Source organism: Lissotriton helveticus, chromosome 5_1 (assembly GCF_964261635.1).
Source record: "Lissotriton helveticus chromosome 5_1, aLisHel1.1, whole genome shotgun sequence".
NCBI classification, from domain to species: Eukaryota; Metazoa; Chordata; class Amphibia; order Caudata; family Salamandridae; genus Lissotriton; species Lissotriton helveticus.
The window spans coordinates 512,290,677-512,312,677 of record NC_136065.1 but is presented as its reverse complement, the minus strand read 5'-3'; the positions used below and the strand labels follow the sequence as shown (position 1 = coordinate 512,312,677).

General features: G+C 43.2%; 1 protein-coding gene across 2 annotated transcripts in view; it reads right to left on the bottom strand.

Moving 5' to 3' along the window:
* Positions 1-22,001, bottom strand: part of CROCC (ciliary rootlet coiled-coil, rootletin) — a 574,059-nt gene that overhangs the window by 390,476 nt on the left and 161,582 nt on the right. For both annotated transcript variants that reach the window (XM_078642848.1, XM_078642849.1), the window contains 2 exons: positions 11,627-11,723; positions 3,578-3,682 (listed from right to left, as the gene is read on the bottom strand). In XM_078642848.1, coding sequence (XP_078498974.1) covers positions 3,578-3,682; positions 11,627-11,723 — 202 coding nt within the window. The remainder of the gene's footprint in view (positions 1-3,577; positions 3,683-11,626; positions 11,724-22,001) is intronic.

Here is a 22,001-nt window from a genome sequence, read left to right as displayed (position 1 = left end):
TATATTTTTCAACCAGTCTGTGTATTAAGCTTTTCTGTTCCTTCATTCATGCTTTCCATTTGCAGCAAACCAGGTTATTGATCCTCTTCAGTGGCTGCATGTCTTCCCTCACATCTCTACTTTACTTCCTTTGTCTAATTTTGTTAATCTGGTTGTCGCAGGTAGTTTGGCTTATTCATTAATTATAGTTTTTGAGTAGTTTGATTACGCCAATTTATGCTTCAGACAAACACTTTTCTTCAGCCTCCTGGTTCCGCAGTAGACATATTGTGCTTGACTGAGTAACTGGCCTTGCTTAATTATAATGTGTGTCTCTGTTAGCATATACAAACCTCCCCAGTCAGTCTCTGGTGGGAATAGGCGGAGTCATCTCCCCTTTACCATCCAGAGAGTGAGGCGCACTAAATGTTTCCTGTTAAGTTTCTAATGTATCTACTTGTTTTACTCCTATATGTTTTATCATGGTTGTACAGTACAGTGCAGCCGTATTCTAGGACATACTTTGAGGTCTTACAAACATGAATAAAGCCTCAGTATTTGCATCATCTTTCGTAAAAGCAATTTTAATTGCCAAATGTAAATAAAAATAATCTAACACCACTGGAACTCTACTGTGTGGAAGGGCTTGGCACCATCAGCACTGGCCACTCCTTTTTTGCATGACTTATTTCTCATGTTGACTAATTAAATTTTTCTAAAATGTATAATAACCTATTTGTTGCAGTAAATAGTTGAATTTGCTATAAAAGCAAACCTATTTTACAATGTATGTAGACTTACCACCTTAAGTTAAAATATTCATAAAGTGAAGTATTTGAAAAAATGTACAAAGTTTGTTTTACAAATATTTTTGAAAGTGTTCATAACAAAATTCTTTAGAAAAAATGTTTATAGACATTTTTAAAGAAGGTATCCAAATTCTTTAAAAAAGTGTGGCAACCTAGTTTTTTAACTTACGTTTAGAGAGGACACATTCTCTGTTCTTAAACGATCTGCAGGGTAACTCTGAGATACTTGGGCAGTTCCTAAAATAACTATAGCAGACGGTTTAGAATACTGCCATTGCAGTAATGGTTAAGAATTAAGTTATACACATGGAATTTCGTGGGCAAGGAATAATAAGATTTGCCAAAAATGCTCATGCAGGGAATCCTAGGCACAAGCTTTTCATGTGTAATCAATTACATTTGTACTGGAGCAAATCGGTAGCTGTCTGGTGCCTCTTCACAAAGCAAGCAACAAAATCTGATTGTTTTGCCACACCAGAATCTCTTCTAGAGGCGGGTTGCATTTTCCTTAACAAAATTAGCAGTATTCCCTACAGGCCCAAGGGCAACAGTTTTTAGCTTGTCGCAAACGGAAAATCGGTCCATTTGTGACTGCCAAAAAGGGTTGTAGCATGTACAGACCCTATTTTGAGAGTTGATAACCTATTACCAACTTGCACAATAGGGTTTGCGAGTCGCTATTAGGAAGGGGCTTGCCAAGGGCGTCCCATCCAAGTAGCAAGTCACAGGGGGATGTATGATTGTTTAGCGACCGCAAGTGAAGTCGCAAAACAATCACTGTTACCACCAATTTCAAATTGGTGGTAAGCCAGTTCCAAACGGGTGTAGTGTAGTTCCTATATTCCCAATAGGCTCTGCGCATTGGAATAATAAATCCTGTAGTTTAGACGTAGGACTGAGGTCGACTAGGTCTCTACCGAATCTATTAGACTTAATTGTGAGTGCCAGCTAGCTCAGAGGTCACTAGAAACTTTGTCGAATAAACAAGAAGGGATTAGTCTCTGACAACCATATAACATGACAACTTTACTTCCCCAGAATGAAACGGATCTCTAGAGTCGCGGAAACAATAGACGGCTATTTCACTCATTCAGATGTGCATGCTTCGTTTCACCAGAGTTGCTTAGAAATAGAGAGACGGGGGTTTTCAATAAAAGTATTTATTGAACAGTCTTATTTCTTAAGCATAAGAAATGCACTGCTACGATTGAAATGCTAGTTAAGAAGTACAATGCATATAATACAAATAGTATTATAAAATAGTACTGTAAGAGCATGATATGGTTTCTAAGCCATAAACATAGAATACATAAAATGCATAAAATACATACAGTGATAAAATAGTGGCTAAAAGTACTCAGCTGGTGCTTCTAAAATACGCCTAACCCGGTGTACCTAACCTAAGCCTAGTACGAGGGAGGAGTAAGTGTGGTGTAGCGTAAGTCTAGTAATTTTCTGCCAAGAATCTGTTCCAAGAATTCTCTAAGGGTCTAATCAGCTCCGTACCTTGGTTTTAGAATGATAGAGGTCTTGTATCTCTCTCTCAGGACTAGATCTCCCAGCGACCCACAAGGGTAGCCTGGAAACACCGGAGCTGGATTTCTCGGCAAGAGAAAAGACAGCGTCTTCTCAGCGCGTCAGTTGGAGGGTCGGCTTCCTTTGGCACTTGCAGCAGCAGGGCGTCGGGCAAGTAGTTAGTCGATCTGCTGCTAAACCACTGTGTGTTTGACTGGGCAAATGTAGGCATATTTATACTTTGAAGGTGCCGAGTTTGACGTAAGATTGGACATAATATCGTCACTAGTGCCTCAGTTCCTTGAAAACTCCAGGAGTTCTTGGATGAATTAGTATTCAAGCAGGGGGAAGTCCCTGACTGCTGAAGGCTGGTTTTTCCAAGAAATCGTTGTGGATTCTCGGAGTTTAGTGGAAGTAGCCATGCCGTATTTGGGCTGCACAGGCGAAGGCTAAATAAGGTAATGATTCCTTATGCCTATATAAGGATTGGGTGAATTATACCTATATATGGCATGAATCGGGAAAATTTCACTAGGGTCCTAGATTCCCACATAACACGGGAAGGGGTCCCAAGTGCCACTGCCTGACTTTAAAAATTGAAAAAGAAAACATTTAATCTTTTTTCTTTTAAACGCATCCTGTTTTTCTTTAATGAAACAGGCTGCATTTCGAAAAAAAAGTAGCTTTATTTAAAAAGCAAAACACAGACATGGTGGTCTGCTGGCTTGAGCAGGTCACCACCCCCGTGATTGTAGCCCATTCCCAATGGGTCACAAATTGTGACCTGCCTAATTAATATTGATGAGGCAGGTGATTTGCGGCCGCACCGGGAATCGCTAAATGTGTCTGAGACACATTAGTACATTACGTTTTGCAAGTCGCTAATTGCGACTCGCACCAAATCATAATGGTCCTACACCTTTCCCTAAGTCGCTGGCTGGACTCCAACAGACTTAAAAGGAACAAAGGAAATAAGCAAATGTTAAAGATGTACAAACAGAGGTCACAGAGTGTTCTCGTGTGGCAATAATAATTAGAACATACTGAAAGGAGAAATACAGATGCTATATGTTGTCATTATTTCACTACAAGACACTATCGTTATAGCACATCTTCCATAAGTAAACAAGGTGTATACTGTTACATATTTTTTCTGTAACTGAACAATAAACAAGTAATATGAAAATGAACTATATGGAGGAACAGATCATAGATGAGTGAAATAATTGCTGCCATCCACGTTTTTTTACAAAATTATTTTATGCCAAACTTACCTGTGCAAGATCTCGTAGTGTCTGCTGCAGCAAGTCAGCCTCTGATCTCAGGGCCTCAATTTCTTCTGCCTCCATTGCCGCATGATGCTGAAGTCGACTTGCCTCCTGTGAGTATATAATAGAAATGGGTCTCAGGGTTGTTCAGCTCACTAAAGGAAGATAAGTAATTCACAAGCCAGCAGAATATGATGTTGACTTATTAACGATACAGAAAAGGGGGTGGTGATGAACAGAGTGTCTGAATTAAGCAGACCACTCTTACCCAGTCCAAAGATCAGGGCTTGATCCATCACCGTTATTTATCTCACTGCCCCATCCCAGCTCAGAACCTGGCTATATGCAAATTAGTCTGTCCCTGGCCCAGTGCATCATGGGAACAGGGCAGACCAAACTACCAAGCCAATTCTTCACCAGAAAGGAGACAAGCTACCGGGGACCGGTTTCTGGCATTTCAGCCTCTTCGGCCCGGCTTGCTTGAATCCTGATGGAGCAGTGAGAAAGGGACTCATGTCTGAGTATACCCTGCCACACCTATAGTGGCCAAAAACGATACAGAAAAGGGGGTGGTGATGAACAGAGTGTCTGAATTAAGCAGACCACTCTTACCCAGTCCAAAGATCAGGGCTTGATCCATCACCGTTATTTATCTCACTGCCCCATCCCAGCTCAGAACCTGGCTATATGCAAATTAGTCTGTCCCTGGCCCAGTGCATCATGGGAACAGGGCAGACCAAACTACCAAGCCAATTCTTCACCAGAAAGGAGACAAGCTACCGGGGACCGGTTTCTGGCATTTCAGCCTCTTCGGCCCGGCTTGCTTGAATCCTGATGGAGCAGTGAGAAAGGGACTCATGTCTGAGTATACCCTGCCACACCTATAGTGGCCAAAAACGATACAGAAAAGGGGGTGGTGATGAACAGAGTGTCTGAATTAAGCAGACCACTCTTACCCAGTCCAAAGATCAGGGCTTGATCCATCACCGTTATTTATCTCACTGCCCCATCCCAGCTCAGAACCTGGCTATATGCAAATTAGTCTGTCCCTGGCCCAGTGCATCATGGGAACAGGGCAGACCAAACTACCAAGCCAATTCTTCACCAGAAAGGAGACAAGCTACCGGGGACCGGTTTCTGGCATTTCAGCCTCTTCGGCCCGGCTTGCTTGAATCCTGATGGAGCAGTGAGAAAGGGACTCATGTCTGAGTATACCCTGCCACACCTATAGTGGCCAAAAACGATACAGAAAAGGGGGTGGTGATGAACAGAGTGTCTGAATTAAGCAGACCACTCTTACCCAGTCCAAAGATCAGGGCTTGATCCATCACCGTTATTTATCTCACTGCCCCATCCCAGCTCAGAACCTGGCTATATGCAAATTAGTCTGTCCCTGGCCCAGTGCATCATGGGAACAGGGCAGACCAAACTACCAAGCCAATTCTTCACCAGAAAGGAGACAAGCTACCGGGGACCGGTTTCTGGCATTTCAGCCTCTTCGGCCCGGCTTGCTTGAATCCTGATGGAGCAGTGAGAAAGGGACTCATGTCTGAGTATACCCTGCCACACCTATAGTGGCCAAAAACGATACAGAAAAGGGGGTGGTGATGAACAGAGTGTCTGAATTAAGCAGACCACTCTTACCCAGTCCAAAGATCAGGGCTTGATCCATCACCGTTATTTATCTCACAGCCCCATCCCAGCTCAGAACCTGGCTATATGCAAATTAGTCTGTCCCTGGCCCAGTGCATCATGGGAACAGGGCAGACCAAACTACCAAGCCAATTCTTCACCAGAAAGGAGACAAGCTACCGGGGACCGGTTTCTGGCATTTCAGCCTCTTCGGCCCGGCTTGTTTGCCCTGTTCCCATCATGCACTGGGACAGGAACAGACTAATTTGCATATAGCCAAGTTCTGAGCTGGGATGGTGCAGTGAGCTAAAAAACGGCGATGGATCAAGCCCTGATCTTTGGACTGGGTAAGAGTGGTCTGCTTAATTCAGGCACTCTGTTCATCACCACCCCCTTTTCTGAATCATTTTGTCCACCATAAGCGTGGAAGGGTATACTCAGATGTGAGTCCCTTGCTCATTGCACCATCAGGATTCAAGCAAGCCGGGCCGACGACGCCTGAAATGGCAGAAACCGGTCCCCGGAAGCTTGTTTCCTTCCCAGTACAAGAATTGGCTTGGTAGTTTGGTTTGCCCTGTTCCCATCATGCACTGGGACAGGAACAGACTAATTTGCATATAGCCAAGTTCTGAGCTGGGATGGTGCAGTGAGCTAAAAAACGGCGATGGATCAAGCCCTGATCTTTGGACTGGGTAAGAGTGGTCTGCTTAATTCAGGCACTCTGTTCATCACCACCCCCTTTTCTGAATCATTTTGTCCACCATAAGCGTGGAAGGGTATACTCAGATGTGAGTCCCTTGCTCATTGCACCATCAGGATTCAAGCAAGCCGGGCCGACGACGCCTGAAATGGCAGAAACCGGTCCCCGGAAGCTTGTTTCCTTCCCAGTACAAGAATTGGCTTGGTAGTTTGGTTTGCCCTGTTCCCATCATGCACTGGGACAGGAACAGACTAATTTGCATATAGCCAAGTTCTGAGCTGGGATGGTGCAGTGAGCTAAAAAACGGCGATGGATCAAGCCCTGATCTTTGGACTGGGTAAGAGTGGTCTGCTTAATTCAGGCACTCTGTTCATCACCACCCCCTTTTCTGAATCACGTTGACTTATTAACCGCATGCGCGCTACCGGTTTTCCCGCTGCGCGCTACGATTTTTTTTAAAAACGCGTTACGTGAGGAGCTCAGCTCGTCATCCGCGTAGCGCAGGTTACGCCCATGACGAGCTGAGCTCGTCATCAGCTCCGAAGGGGTTAAGGTCTCCCATGACCACACAACCAGCACAGATTTCAGGACAGGTGGGAAAATACTTGGTACATCCACATAGTGCTGCAAGGTATAATATTGATGGTGCCCAGACAATATGCACTACCAGGTGTTGGGGAGAGGTCAGTACACTGATGCCAGGTGGGATGTGTCAAAAGGGGAGTGAGTTTGTGAGCTCACTTCCACAGCTGAACCGCAGCCTTTTAGGTGAGTCTGGGTGAACAGACTAACAGATACGGTGTTCCTATTACCGCACAACCTTACCCGGTGTCTGAGTAGAAACACCACAAGCAGGCAGTATAGCACAAAGAGCGGGCATGTAACCACACAGGAAACGGGGTGAGTACGCTCAAATAGGTGGGAACAGCTTTCTGCCATGGCAGGACACATGCAGTGTCCGAGAACACAGAAAGATGATTCTCCTGCAACTTATCAATGCAATGACATTAGACAGGTATGTTTACTTCTTCTATGGGATGTCAAAAATGTGCACCAAAGAAAATAACGTAGAAAAATTGATAATACATGCAAAAACCACTGATTTTTCACCTCAATGTATGTTCTTTTCAACCACGCCTATCCTGAACTTCTCATTACCTCCTCAGTTACTTACAAGTAAAATAGCCAGTAAGAGCGCACTACACCCTACTACCTCTCACAGCCATTAAGATGGCATGGTGGATGGTGGAGTGGACGGGGGGGTGTAGACTAGCTTAGTGGGATGAGTGGCCACCATAAAAATAAAACAAGCATTGGAAATGCAATAGGTCTCACATTAGAAAAGTTGGAGCTATTGGTCTTGTAAATGACAAATATTTTATTTATCTGTTGGTTTTTAAAATAGCTAAATTGATAGCTTTGTCATTTACAATGCTTATAGCTTTAACTTTTGCGAATGTGACACCTATAGCATTTGGAATGCAACATGTTTTGTATTTACGTGACTTAGATGGCAGCTCTGGTCGTTAGGCCCCATCTCTAGAGAGCAGGAGAGTGCAGCAGGGGAGAGAAGCACAGCAATGCAATAGGTCTCGCATTAGGAAAGTTTGAGCTATTGGTATTGTAAAGGACACATTTTTTATTTATGTGCTTGTTTTGAAAATAGCTAAATTAATAGCTTTGTTATTTACAATGCCAATAGTTTTATCTTTCGCAAATGTGACACCTATTGTAACACAATATGTGTTGTAGCACTGAGTGGTGTGAGGGTGAGGAGTGTGAGGGTGAGTGGGTGTGTGAGTGTGTGAGGGTGAGTGAGGGGGTGTGAGGGTGAGGGTGTGAGGGGGGGTGAGGGTGAGGGTGTGTGAGGGTGAGTGAGGGTGTATGAGGGTGTGTGAGGGGGTGAGGGTTAGGGTGTGAGGGTGACTGAGGGTGTGTGAGGGTGAGGGGATGAGTGTAAGGGTGTGTGAGGGTGAGGGGGGTGATGGTGAGAGGGTGCGAGGGTGAGGGGGTGTGAGGGTGAGGGGGTGTGAGAGTGTGTGGCTGAGTGAGGGTGAGAGGGTTGTGAGGGGGGTGTGAGGGTGAGTGAGGGTGTGTGAGGATGAGGGGGTGAGGATGAGTGAGGATGAGGGGGTGAGGATGAGTGAGGGTGTGAGGGTGAGGTGGTGTGAGGGTGGGTGAGGGTGAGGGTTTGTGAGGGTGAGAGGATGTGAGGGTGTGTGATGGTGAGGAAGTGTGAGTGTGAGGGTGACTGAGGGTGTGTGAGGTTGAGGGGGTGAGGGTAAGGGTGTGTGAGGGTGAGTGGGTGTGTGAGGGGGTGTGAAGGTGTGTGAGGGTGGGTGAGGGGTGTGAGGGTGAGTGAAGGGGTGTGAGGGTGAGGGTGACAGGGTGTGTCAGGGTAAGGGGGTGAGGGTAAGGGTGTGTGAGGGGGGTGAGGGTGAGGGTGAGTGAGGGTGAGAGGGTTGTGAGGGGGTTGTGGGTGTGAGGGTGAGTGAGGGTGTGTGAGGATGAGTGGGTGAGGGGGTGAAATGGCCTTGGTACTGTGTGAAGCAACATCTAGGTCCCTTTGGCTGTATGCCTGTATGAAAAAAACACCTCAAATGGCTGGGCTCCGCGGTTGCAATGCACTGTGCTTACGACACAATTCAACAAGCACTGGCAAAGGCAGAAGCTAAACGGCTGAGAGGGGGGCCACATCCTGCACAACAGGGCACTGAGCTGTGAAGAGGTGCAGAAGGAACTGTTGCACAGGGAAAAGGATCTTCCTATAACCTCACCCTATCACAACACCCAGTCGGAAAATAATGTCAAACTCATGCAGCCTTCCTTACATTGCCATGACTATCGTAACAGCGGATAAAAAAGTCAACAGCAAATGGCTGGACCAAAAGCACACTCTCTCTGTACTGTGTGGTAAAATGGCATCTCTGATGAATAACTACAGCTGTCTGTCCGCAAGACCTAAAAACATTAAAGTGCACAATTCTGCAACACTGATTAAGAATTCTATTTTCAGACTGCCATGTGATGCTAAAAAGAAAGAAAATGAACGTTTCCGGAAGCATTACACAAGACAAACCATTGCGGCCAGGGACTTGAAGTGGGCCTAGGATTGGGGGTGGGGGGAGGGAGAGAGAGGACATGCTAGTGCACGTTATTAGGATGGAGGGTGAGGAGGTAGTGTGAGACGCACGGGAGAACAAAGTACGCATGAGGATGAGATACATGGGAGTGGATGGAGGTAGACTAAGAATACAATCAATATGGAGGAATGGTGTGAGGTGAGGTTAGTTCACAGATCCGGGCTATGAAATGGAGGAAAGGGGACAAGTAATGGAACAACGGATAGAGGCAGAAAAGAAAATGTTAAATTGCACACGAACATTTTAAACAGAGAAAGGAATGTAGCGGAGTACATGGTTAAGGAGTAGAAGGGAGAAAAAGATGTGTAAGAGTGAAGAAATCAGATGAAGTAAGGGAGAAAAAGACTGGGACTGCATCTGCCAGGATGGATGGGAGAGTAGGAATGAAAGTTCAGTTGTCGAGGAAGTGCCATTATTTTTTTTTTTGCAGGGAGAGAGGGGAGGTGCTGGCGGCTGGGGAGGGGGAGGAGAAATGCGAGCAAGGCTGTGTGCGGGGAGAGAGAGGGGAGGTGCTGGCGGAACCAAGCTGGCTGGGGAGGGGGAGGAGAAATGCGAGCAAGGCTGTCTGCGGGGAGAGAGAGGGGAGGTGCTGGCGGCACCAAGCTGGGGAACAGATGGCGAAGACTGGCGATTTGATGCTGTGCACGCGCATTTTAACTCATTGCGCTTGCGCATTGAGCTAAAAGCGCACATGCACTACATCAAATCGCCAGTCTAGTTAAACTCTGTTTAAGCCCCTATATTCTCGCTCCGCTCAATGCGCATGCGCATTGACAGGCGAGACCTAAAAAGTTACTTACATGGAATAATAGTTTCCCAATCCAGTAGTAATAAAATCTCGAATTGTGTATATCCTGCCTTCTGCTGGTTGAGAAGGACAAGTGATCATTTTTGGCCCAATGTTTTCTCTGCTGGCCATTGACAAAATGAGTATTTGCAAAGAGATCCACCTATGGTGCTAACTGGTTTCCAACTCTGTAACTTGTCAGTGCTACCTTGGGTGTCATATAAATCTGTAACTATTCATTCACAGGTCCTTGTGCCAGCTCCCCTCGCTGCATAACACCTTGGCTGCTTGACAGATCCTTCTCCTGTGCTGGGCCATAATGTTAATGGGTGTGGTCATGACGAGCTCAGCTCGTAATGAGCACCCTTGAGGTATACCTCATGACGAGCTGAGCTCGTCATGAGCATCGAAGGGGTTAAAGCTCAGTGCTGGTCTCTGTTTTGACCTTGCTCTTGTGTTGACCTATGTGTCACATTACTGTTGTTTTCTTGCCTGCTTTACCATGGCTGTTTAATTTTATTCTGTGCCTTATTATTTTTGCAACTTTTTTACCCATGCACTGTTAGCCGGCCCCCCTCGCCGCTCGCTTCCGTGCCGTTCGCCACTCCTCCCTCCGGACGCCCCTCCCTCCCCCCAGGACCTTCCTTATGGAGGCCGCAGCATTGTATCTTTGACACGAAAGGTGCTAGCACCTTCTGGCTTTCTCTGTTAATCCTAAATTTAAGTACCTATTTTACATGCCTATACATAAATATGAAAATACGCAGTTTTAGGTTTGTTATTTATTGTTATGCTGTCTTCTAATTTCTTAACACGACCATCTCATAGAGTAAGCTGCGTGTAATACAGAATGATGAGAATGGCAGATGAGAATAGCAGAAAAAGCACACGTTTATTTGGAGAGCCCACACTGCTTCTGTCTCTCTGTGAACTGACCAACTGTGAATAACAGACTAACCTGAACACCAAGAGGTGGAGGTTTTAGAAGCAGAATAAGAATACAAGATAGCAAACAAAGACTGTAGCCACACAGGAAAGAGAGATGCAACAATGTGGTGTGAATAACACACGATAACCATTATCGAGAATATATTCTAACTCTGTGCATTATTACACACTAAATAGCTACCATTTGACTGCTAGTCTCCATTATTCGTGGCATAGCATTCTTAACAACAACTTAGTGTAGAATGCATGCATCAGCTTAAAAGAGGACTTTACCAATCCCCTTGAAAAGGGAAGGGCATAATGTTTTAATAGACAACCCATGTTTGTGGTATTGTCCACATGATTTTGTATCACCTTGATGAGTATGCTGAAATAATCTGACTGCAAGACCTACCATCCTCAGATTTATGCTGTGTTGCCATTACAGGCTCACCCCAGCACTGTCATGAGAGTTCCTGCACGTGAGCTCCTCATTCCATTAAGAACAGGTTTGTCATAATGGTCACCTAGGATTGTTAAGCTGTGCGTCCTCCCTGCAAAAACATGTTCATATTTCACCAATGAAAGTGACTTTACCAGCTGCTGCATAAGTACCATTAAAAGGTCCTAATGTCCTAGTGTTTGCTGCCATAGTGCATGTAGCCGCTTCGTAAGCATCTCATGAGTCAAACATGAAAATATAAGAATGAATGCAGCATGATGGAGTACTGGTCAACATCACAGGCTTTTGGCTAAGTTTGTGCTATAGCCATACCATACACATACATACATACATGAAGATTGGAGTGATGGACATACAGGAAGGGCACACATGCAGGTGAGAAGTGGGGGGAGAATAGGCTTACCAGCTCTTCCAGTTTCTGATTTAATGTCTCCAAGGATCTCTCCTTCTCTACATCCTGAGCTTTAAGGAGTTCAATTGTCACCGTTGTCTCCGCAATTCTGGGTGGAAAGGAAATAACTTGTGGTAAAGTTGGCGAAGACAGAATGCACATGTACTTGTTCAGAAAGGCAAAAAGGAGAGCATTCAGGTAAATGGCAATATAAATTGGCCTTAGCTAACCTCACAGACACCATACACACCTAAATATGTGGCATAGGCTCCTTATGATTTATAAGAAGACAGCTTCCCAAGTCCATAGTCTATTGTACAACACACTCAATGCTCCCTTTGTAGAGCAGCTCCAGCCTCCCTTCACCAATGGACACCATGCTATGCACACCCTCTGGTAGTCACAAGGTGATCACCAAACTCCACTGTTTACTGTACAACATGCCCCACAAATACTATACCAATTTCAAGTTTACCCAGTGATGGAGCAAGGTTTCATACGTAAAGAGACTTGCTCAAACTCAACCCTCTCAAAATAACCTATAATGTATTAATCAGCATGTTTCGTATTACTAACAATGCACCACATGACATTTCTAGTATCTAGGGGAAGCTTGTCAATGTGCTTTTACTAACAGTAACTCGCAACGCGGGAATTTCATTGCGCATGTGTCTGTCACACTCACGTGACATGAAGTCTTCTCTACTTTGGTGGGAAATCTTTGCAGCTGCGCACTAGAATTAAAGATGGCTGCTTCATGTCTCACATGCTAATACATCTGCTTATGGTTTACTAAACATTGTTCGTTCTGCTTAACTATTAATGCTATAGTTAAAATAAAGTAATGGGAATAGTGTAGAGATAAGAGGTATACAGAGCATTCATTTATTCTTTGTTCTTAAACTGTTTCTCTTTGACTTTTGCTGCTAGCTCGTATCTGGGCCTGATGCAATCTTGTTGCACTCCATATTGAAAGGGCTGCGTCTGCGCAGAAGAGCTCTAGAGTCCTCAAGTCATGGCATTGAACTCATGCCAACGACAGTCTTGCCTGCGATGCTCCTCGGAACCCGACCCCGTGAACTTCCAAGAGGAAGACAACTTGCTAAAATGTTTTAACATTGTATTTACTATTGGCACTTTCATTGTTGGGTGGAATAAAAGTGCATGGGAAAATAAAATATTGGGCGGGAACATTGATCTGAATATTGAAGAAGAAGATCTCATAACTGGTATGGTGTGATGATCTCTCCTCGTCTTTTGAATACACGAACTTGCAACATTGGGGGTGGTACATTGCCCTGGAAAATGGTATAATTAAGGTAGGCTTAGCTAGTAAGATTTTCCGACTTGTCCGAATAGCTGACCTGTCACTGACCCAACGCACTCAATAGGGGATTGAGAGCAGAGGTGCTGGCGGAGCACTCCGACAGAAGATTCAGGAGCAGAGGTGCTGGCGGAGTACTCTGTCAGAAGAATCGATAACCCAATCGGGTTTCTGAGGGAGAAGAATCGATAACCCAATCGGGGTCCGACTGTTAGCCCCAGTGAGGGGTGTGATGCTGGCTTTGCACTTAGCTGAGGGTACCTGTCCTGACCTGTATCTATCCTGGTTTGGTCCTCACCTGTCCTGATCTGACCCTGTCCTGTCCTGTTGGCACCTGAACTATCGGGAAGTCCTGTCTCCTTGTTTCAGCCCGTTCCCACGGTTGGTCTTCACACCATTCTAGGTAAATATAATCTGTGTGGGTATGTCTATGAACTGTTTCCCTTTTCTCACCCTTCCCAAGTATCAATGCTTAAGAGAAATCTCGTAACATTTGTATACATCATTGCATTAGTTATTATATTCCTAATTGAAAAGGCTTTAATATCGCTTGTATGGACCTTGACATTTAAGAATTTACATAGATAATGTGTTTAAACTTTTCCCGAGTCTGTGGTTCTTTTATGAATGTAAATGACATTTCTACCTATTATGCTAACTCCCTTTTGATCCATTAGGACTTAATACAGGTGACGAGGATTGGTAAGTCAATATGTATAGGTTTAAGTCCTAAAGTAAAATTAAATTCTGATTGGCGAAGGTAGTTGCCGGATTTACCTGTTCATAAGTGTGTATGTTTATGGGCCCAGGTGAGTATGGTAAATGAGCAGGTAACTCCGCGCGCCATCACTAGTCATTGTTATCATACTGTCCAACATAGCCCAGAAACCTATCCTGGAAAATTTGCTGGCGCCCATATCAGCTAGTGGGCCAACAATGCACTGCTGGATTGCCTTTACCTCATTTGGTTCTCATACTCGGACCCTTCCTGCCCTGTGTTATCACAAAGTCCCAAAGCACCCCACTACACCCTCCACCTCCTGTCCCATACTTTATCCCGTCTGAGAAGACAGCAGCCTGATCTCCTGTCAAAACAATGCCAATTTTAATATGTTTAGTGTTTGTCTTCCCATTCTACACATTTTTCTATATATTTTACAGGTTCTGGAAGCTATAACTGGAGGTTAAGCTGGGTCTTTGTCTCTGTCATGACTGCATCCAAGGAAAAGAGCAAGTGACGGAACAGTAGGACAGACAATTGCTGCTGCTCTCACCGGACTGCATGCAAGTCTAATGACTCTGCCTTGTGTGACTTTCATGATGTGTTTAAGGCATCCTTCCTCAAACACATCAATTACATCCAGTGTGAAAAAGCCAAGCACCACCCTCATATCGGGTATGCAGGGCATAATTGAGTACCTGTGCATTTGCTGCCTTGGTGTTGCATCTGGGTCTTGGGCCTGGCTAGTATGAACTCCGAATGTTACGGCTAGTTGCATGAGATTGAAACTGAACAGACAAAAGCTTTTCAATTTGTTTACTAAGAAAGGAAAGCTGCAAGGACGATTTTACATGGCCACTGAGTGGAGGTAAAAAAGCACTTGTTCCTTTTATGGACTGTTAGTCCAGAGGGGAACCAGATTCTATTTCAATGGCCCTTGTTTAATGAGTTAGCAGACTCGTCATCCTCAAAACCCTGTTTACACTACTAAACGCTTAGTACTAGAGTCCTCTTCCATATGATGCACAGCCCATGGGCCAACCAATCATCATTGAGGCAGCTCTGAAAGCCCTAAAGTAGTCAACACACAGGCATGAGAAAAGGAGTCAGTGAATCATGGAAAAAAAGAGTGTCCCATGCAATGTTATACTGAGACTTTGGCCCTGCCCAACCACACAGCGGCTTTGAACACTTCTAGTGTCCCGTCACTGCAGGATATGAAGGAAAAAGGCAATGCACCACAATTTCACCGGGGGACTAACTGTTTGAGAGTTCCCTGTGACAATACATCTGATGACACCCACCATCATTACCGAAGCTTTGAAAGCAGCTTAGAGTTCCTGCTTCTGGAGATGCTTGCAGGCATGCCCACATCAAGGATGGAACTTCTGCACCTGGAGGTGGGCCTCCTTCTGAAATTTGATATCTGATATATTATTGCTGCATCCAGTTATTGTGGATCTTTTACGATGGCAAAGACAAACGTTATTCTATCCCTAGGCGTTGTGTGAGGTAAGAAGTAGAAACTAATCTTACCTCTATAGAAGATTTTTTTTAACCAAAGCAGTGGTGATAATTAATGAATAGATCACTTTGACAGAATCATTTATTTAGGAATCAGTTTATTATGTGTTTGGTCAACCATTCCTCTATTGAAGGCCTTCACAAGAAGCAACATAGAACATAAGAACTATCATGCAGAGGTCCATGATGTGCCTTCCAATCTTTTTTTCCTCCTCATTGTCTCAGACCCAATCGGATAAGACTGCTTTTAACTTTTTTGCTTCTAAAGTTGATAAACATTTTGATTATTCAAACGACCTGTTGAAAAGTCTTTATGAAAAATTAAATCAAAGGGAGTGAACACTTTGCAATTTTATCCTGTTAAAAATTTAAGTGACAGCTCCACTCGTACAGAATTGGGTGTTAACACCCACTGGTGTTTTAATGACGGCACCAACCATCACGTCCTCAGGCCACCATGAATTCTGGGAACAGGAATTCTTTGCCAACTAATACATATAGGTTCAAACGGATTTAATTGAGGTGTTTTTACACCCAATGGCCAGCCGACTGTGGGATTTTGGATAAAAGAAATCCTGACGTTGACTGCTGAAACTGAAGCTACTACATAGGCTGCCACATTAGTAAGGTATTTCTGCTATCCAGCCTTAAACAGAAAGATTAAACTCCTTGATGACCAATTCATTATTTTAGCTGAACCAGAATTTTAAGTTGAGTAACATCTCTGGAGTGTTGATTATGCTGATGGCAAGACTAGTCTGGTTAGGAAATTAGGTAAAGAGGTGGCATGGAATATGTGGCATCCAGGACTGTTAAGAATCCAGCTAATATGGAATTGGGATCTCTGCAATTGACGCCGAGGGCTCAAATAGGTTGTGATATACCAATTTATTTATTTTTAAAGACTTTCTGATTGTTTATCTTAGTCCCCGTTGTTTCTGACTCACCTAACATAGTCTCTTCTCAATACATTTATTAATGTATATAGATGATGAAGTCCATACTTCTGATCTTCCAAACAGGCTACAAAATCTGATTCCTAAATAGGTTTATTTTATGGTTGACACGGAAGACGCGGAAGACACGTAAACCGATTGCTGTCAGAGTTCTTGGAAACAAACCACTGTCTTCACTCCACACAGATGGGATTTCGTGCACAGCACAGCACTGAATCTGCTCTTTTAACAGTGGTAGAGGAACTTACAATTTCGTTAGATCGGGGAAGCTCAGCAGCTTTACGGCTCCTGAACCTGAGTGCTGCCTTCAACACGGTGGACCACCACATTATGCGAAGCAGATTATCGGCCATCGGTGTCCAAGGTATCACATTACAGTAGCTGGCTTCATACCTAAAGGGGAAAACTTTCCAAGTTATGGAAAACAATATCCTCTCCAACTCAATGCCCCTAAGCTGCAGGGTGCCGCAGTGCTCCTAGCTGAGTTCCACACTGGTCAACGTTTATATGAAGCCATTATAATGGATTGCCCGAGAGTTCGACGTTTCCATAACATCCTATGCTGACGATAAGCAGCTGGTGATTTCCTAACAACCTAGAACCAACTGGGACTCCGACATGTTAGCTCCCTGTATGGAGAAAGTTATGGAATGGATAACAAACAGCTGCTTAAAACTAAACGTGGACAAAACAGAGCTTATGGTCCTCTGGAATAAGGCAATTCCTAGGCCGTCAATAAGCTGGCCCAACTGCCTGAAAGACAAGAAAGTAGTAAGCACATGTTTCGGACAACTTAATACACTCTGGAAAATACTGGATGGTATTCCCATACAGCTTAGAAAAACTGTGGTCTACTCCCTGGTCAAGTCACGTTTGGACTATGGAAACTCACTGTTCCTAGGGGCGCCGAAATCCATGATCAACAGACTTCAAGTGGTCCAGAACGCAGCAGCAAGGCTGCTGTGTAAGGCCCCAGCCCGGAAGTCAGCCAGAAAGCACCTCAAAGTACTTCATTGGCTCCTGGTGGAGGCCAGAATCCAATTTGAGGTACTGGTTATAAGGCATGGAGCATTACACAACCTGGGCCCAAGAAAAATCAAGAAACCTGGTGACCATATACGTCCCTAATAGGAGCCTGAGATCTAGCTCCGAACGACTGATAAAAACGACAGGTATCAGGAAAGCTAGGTGGGAAGGCAGATCCTTCTGCCACCTAAACTGTGGAATTCATTACTATGTGAATCTTGAATAAGGAAACAACATTTTGGAAGTCAATCAAAACGTGGCTGTTCAAGCAGTACCACTAACTTCCTTCCAGCCTCAGCTAGCATCCTGTCTCTCAGCACTGGGAAGGCCTCGGGCAGCCATGCACTCTACAAATCTCAAATAATAATAATAATAACAACTTGTGTTTAATTAATAATCTATGCCTTTGGGTGCCGCAAGAAAAAGCGGGCAGAGTATTGTGGTTGAAATGTGAGTCTGGAAAGGGTAGATTTATTCGCATACCTAAGTTTGGAGTTTGATTTCAAACAGAGCTGTTATAAATTGACTGAAATAACTTTTGGACTTTTGGACTGTTGTGCAGCTGTTATTTGTGATTTTCTATCTGTAAGCAAAAAGCAGAGGGGAAGAACTAAGGTTTTGAAAAGTCTCTCCATAACTAATCCAGAGAATAAGATTAGTTTGAAACATACGACCTTGTGGTACTCTGCATGGGTTCATCTGCTACCATCTTCATGTTATATTAGAGTCACATCTTGAAGTTTGATGAGGTATGTAATTTTCCATGGTATGCCTATATTTCTAAAATGGCAAAGTATCTAGACTTCAATAATGTGGTTGACAACCCACTTAGCTTCAACTTATCTGATAATGCCCCTACTGGAACTGCTTTCTCTAATAAAGTTTAGGCTTATAGGAACTCGGCTGAGGTAGTGATATCTTCAATGTTTCTCTTCCTATCAAATAATGTGTTGGGGATTGAGCCATGTCTGTGCTGGTTTACCACTGTTCACAATAGGAATATTTTAAACCTTTTCAGAGTAGGTTTGCCCTCTGATATTTTTCCTCCAATAAGGGCTCCTGAAAAACATCTGTCACATCCTCACGCATATCCAATCATGCTCATTATCTCTTTGCATTACCAGACCCAAATTCTATGCATTTGCCATGTTTACTTTTAGCTTTGTGAATGTTCTGTTAAGAGTGTTAAGTTAATGGTTCTATGTGAAATGAGCAGTTACACCTGGGAGATGTTCACATATGGACGAACCGCTGTAATACAGGAAATACACTTTGAAGAAAAATTACTTTTGTCTGGGATTATTTTCAACATATTTTGGCGACGAGATTAGGAAACACTTCAGTCAGGATTAGCAGCACAGGAGCAAAGTATTTTCAGGACCTGCAAGCGCATTTAATTGACCCTCGTGGACAGCAGTATCCTTTTACTCTTCGTGGAACCTATGGGGAAAACCTTTTTTTTCCAGGAAGAGTAACCTCCTATGAGAGAGAATTGATTTCACAGCATCGCCCATCATTGGAACATTTATTGCAGCACATTTTGCAAGGAAATTTTAAAAGGAAACATCGCTCTACGCCCGATCTACTTCAGCGTTCCACGGCACAAACTGCTAGTTAATCGAGGGACCTCGAGTACGCTACTCTGCTGTGGGTGTCCTAAGTGTGACATTGTGTTGACACTTAACCCAGAGTGGCGGCCATACTGAAAAAAAATGGTATCCTAGGAACGCCCCTCAGAAGACTCAGTAGACAACGCAAGGTGTACACTGTGCATCGGATGGTACACAAAGGTAATCAACGGAGCCAAGAGCGTGTAGGAAAATGTATCAGCGTACATTCTATGAGTTCATGATATCGGTTAATACAGGGTATAACTACCTTTTCCTGAGTATTTTTGGAAAGCCTCTTATTGTTATTAGTTATTTTTAATTGCCCCCCGATTCAATTACAAAAGTTTCTGCATATACTGTTAAAGGGACATTTTGTTACAAATCTCACAGTATTAATATTCCTTGAAAGTGACTATTCCCACATAAAACAGAAAATACGTATTATATATATTAAAAAAAAAAAACTATAAAGACAATCGTACTGTGGTGGATATTTGTTGAAGAAAAGAGGCTATGCAGTTTGAATCACCAGTCAAATTTTTACAAAATAAAGGAGACCCTCCTTTACCTTGGATGACATGGAAGGAGGAGTTTTTGACATACTTGATGGCAATACATGGCAAACGCATGGGTGCAGAATGGGAAAAAAGCGTATTTCTACATTGTCTTGGCTTAGAAGGTCAAGTCATATTTAGAGCACTTCCACAAATCGTACCACTTGAAGGCCAAAATGATATGAACATAAACAAAGAAGCAATTCTAAGGATGGAACAAAAGTTTAAGCCAACAACCAACATTGCTTTAAACAGATTCAAATGTTACATAAGAGCACAGGACGGAGAATCTTTCGATGATTTCTTAACAGCTTTGAGATCACGAAGCATGCATTGTAATTTTGGAATAATGACAGATGAGATGATCAGATCAATAGTACACGGGAAAAATATGAAAACGCAGGAACAATGATGGGTCTTGGAAGATCCCAAATTGACAGAGGCTATCTCAACTGCAAAAGCACTAGAACAGTCTGAAAAATGGATGCAAACTGTTAGAGAGACTAGCATGAATGCAGATGTTGTTGAGGAAGTATGTGTGATAAAGAGTGCATAGGGGTTGCACTCGGATGTCTCTTCCCCTGGGTATAGTGGAGCAAGGGTGACCAATACCGCTAATATTAGACAATATAAGAGATTTGATAAACAAAATGCGTGTTACATGTGTGGCAGCAAAACACACATGGCGTCATATTTAGGGAATCATGCTATCAATAGAGAGTATAAAAGTAGGGGTGGAGTGGGTCATTTTTATCATGTTTGCAGGGACGCAAGGAAAAGTACTAATCAAATGCATGGAAAGGTATCATGCACTTCTGAGAGATGCAATATTAAAACTGGATGCAGTTGTGCAGATTCGAATGATAACAGCAAAGGCATTGTTTTATCCATAATGGATACTGAAACATACTCAAGCGAAGAAATGGTTTAAAAAAAAAATCTCCAAAATGTTTAGTTAGTGTGATTGGCATGGAGTTAGAAAAATGTTTAGTTAATGTGATTGGTGTGGAGTTAGAACTTATGGTTGATTCAGGGTCTGCTTGGACGATCATTACAAGGCACTACTACAATGAGAAATTGAGTGATACATGTAAGGTTGACGAATTACAACCATATGACATTGTGGCAAAGAGTTTCAATGGCTCTGCCAATGAAATGGATGGTTTTCTGGGTGTTTCCTTCATTTTTAGAGGAAGAAGTGTACAAATCAAAATGTATATTGCAGCAAAGGGAATTGTTTTGGGATGGAGAGATCAGTGGAAATTAGGTATTGTGTTGAATCCTCGTTCAAGAGAACCAGGGTTATTAAATGACAAGGAGTGGCCCAGACAAATATCTACTATTGGGAATAGTGAAGGTGATTTACACCTTTTGGAATGTTTGAAGGATGTCTTCACTCTTCACAGACATACTGGGAAAGTAAAAAAATTATACACATAAAATCAAATTTAAAAACAATGCTGTACCAGTCAAACACAAGTTATGGGGTGTGCCCATCAATGTGCAAGAGGAATTGAAAGACAAGCTCAAAGAAATGGTCAATGAAGGTATCAATGAGGCAATTGTGTCGGGTATGTGTTGATTTGAGAGAACTGAATGCCAACGTAATTGTTGACTGTCACCCATTACCTAACCCAATACCTAACATAAACAAGGTGGTGTCCATGCTGGAAGGTGCAAAAATATTTTCCACTTTATATTCGAGATCCATATATCATCAGATTGAACTGGAAGAGGAGTCGAAACAATTGACGGCGTTTATTACTACCCCGGGGTTATTTCAATACACAAGAATGCCCTTCGGGTTAGCCTCTGCCGCCTCTGTTTTTCAGGGAGCAATGTTTCATGTATTCAGAGATGTTGATCAGTATGTCAAGTGTTTTCAAGACCACATTGAGTTTTTTCAAAGAACGAAAAAGAGCATAAGGAACAGTTGGTTGAAGTTTGTACCAGATTAGCAAAACATGGGTAGAGTATCTGGGGGACACTTTGTCTGGAGATGGGGTCGTTCCTAAGAAGCCTAATGTAGAGCCCTTGTCAATGCTTCCGCTACGGTCAATATGGAGCAATTATCATTTGCTGTATGTGTGAATACTATATCAAATTTGTTGAGAATTTTGCCACTAAAATCGAACCTTTGAGGAAACTTTTGAGGCAGAATGTTTCCTTTGTGTGGTCAGACGAAAACCAGAAGGCGTTTGAGGATGTTAAATGTGAAATTATTAGAACTCCAATGTTAAAACCTTTTATGCATAAAAAAAAGAGCGCATAATCACGGTCAATGCTAATTTGTATGGTGTGGAGGTGTGTTATTGCAGGAGGGGAAATAAAGAATTGAAGAATGGAATATTGCGTTTGCTTCTCGCTCACTTAATGAGACTGAGCGCAAATATGCAGTTATCGAAAGAGAACTACTTGCGTGCGTGTAGGCCATTGAACATTATTGTAACTATGGTTGGAGCAGTAAATTTGTGTTAAGAACGGATCACAAGCCACTGGTGAACATTTTATCACCTGGTGGTGGGTGTAATTCGACAGCACACATTGCAAGATTAGCATCCAAAATTTAGGAATACAATGTTAAGACCGAGTATGTACCAAGGAATAGAAATGTAATGGCATATTTTCTATCACATTTTCCATGTCAACAAGATAACTCCAGAGTTGCTCAT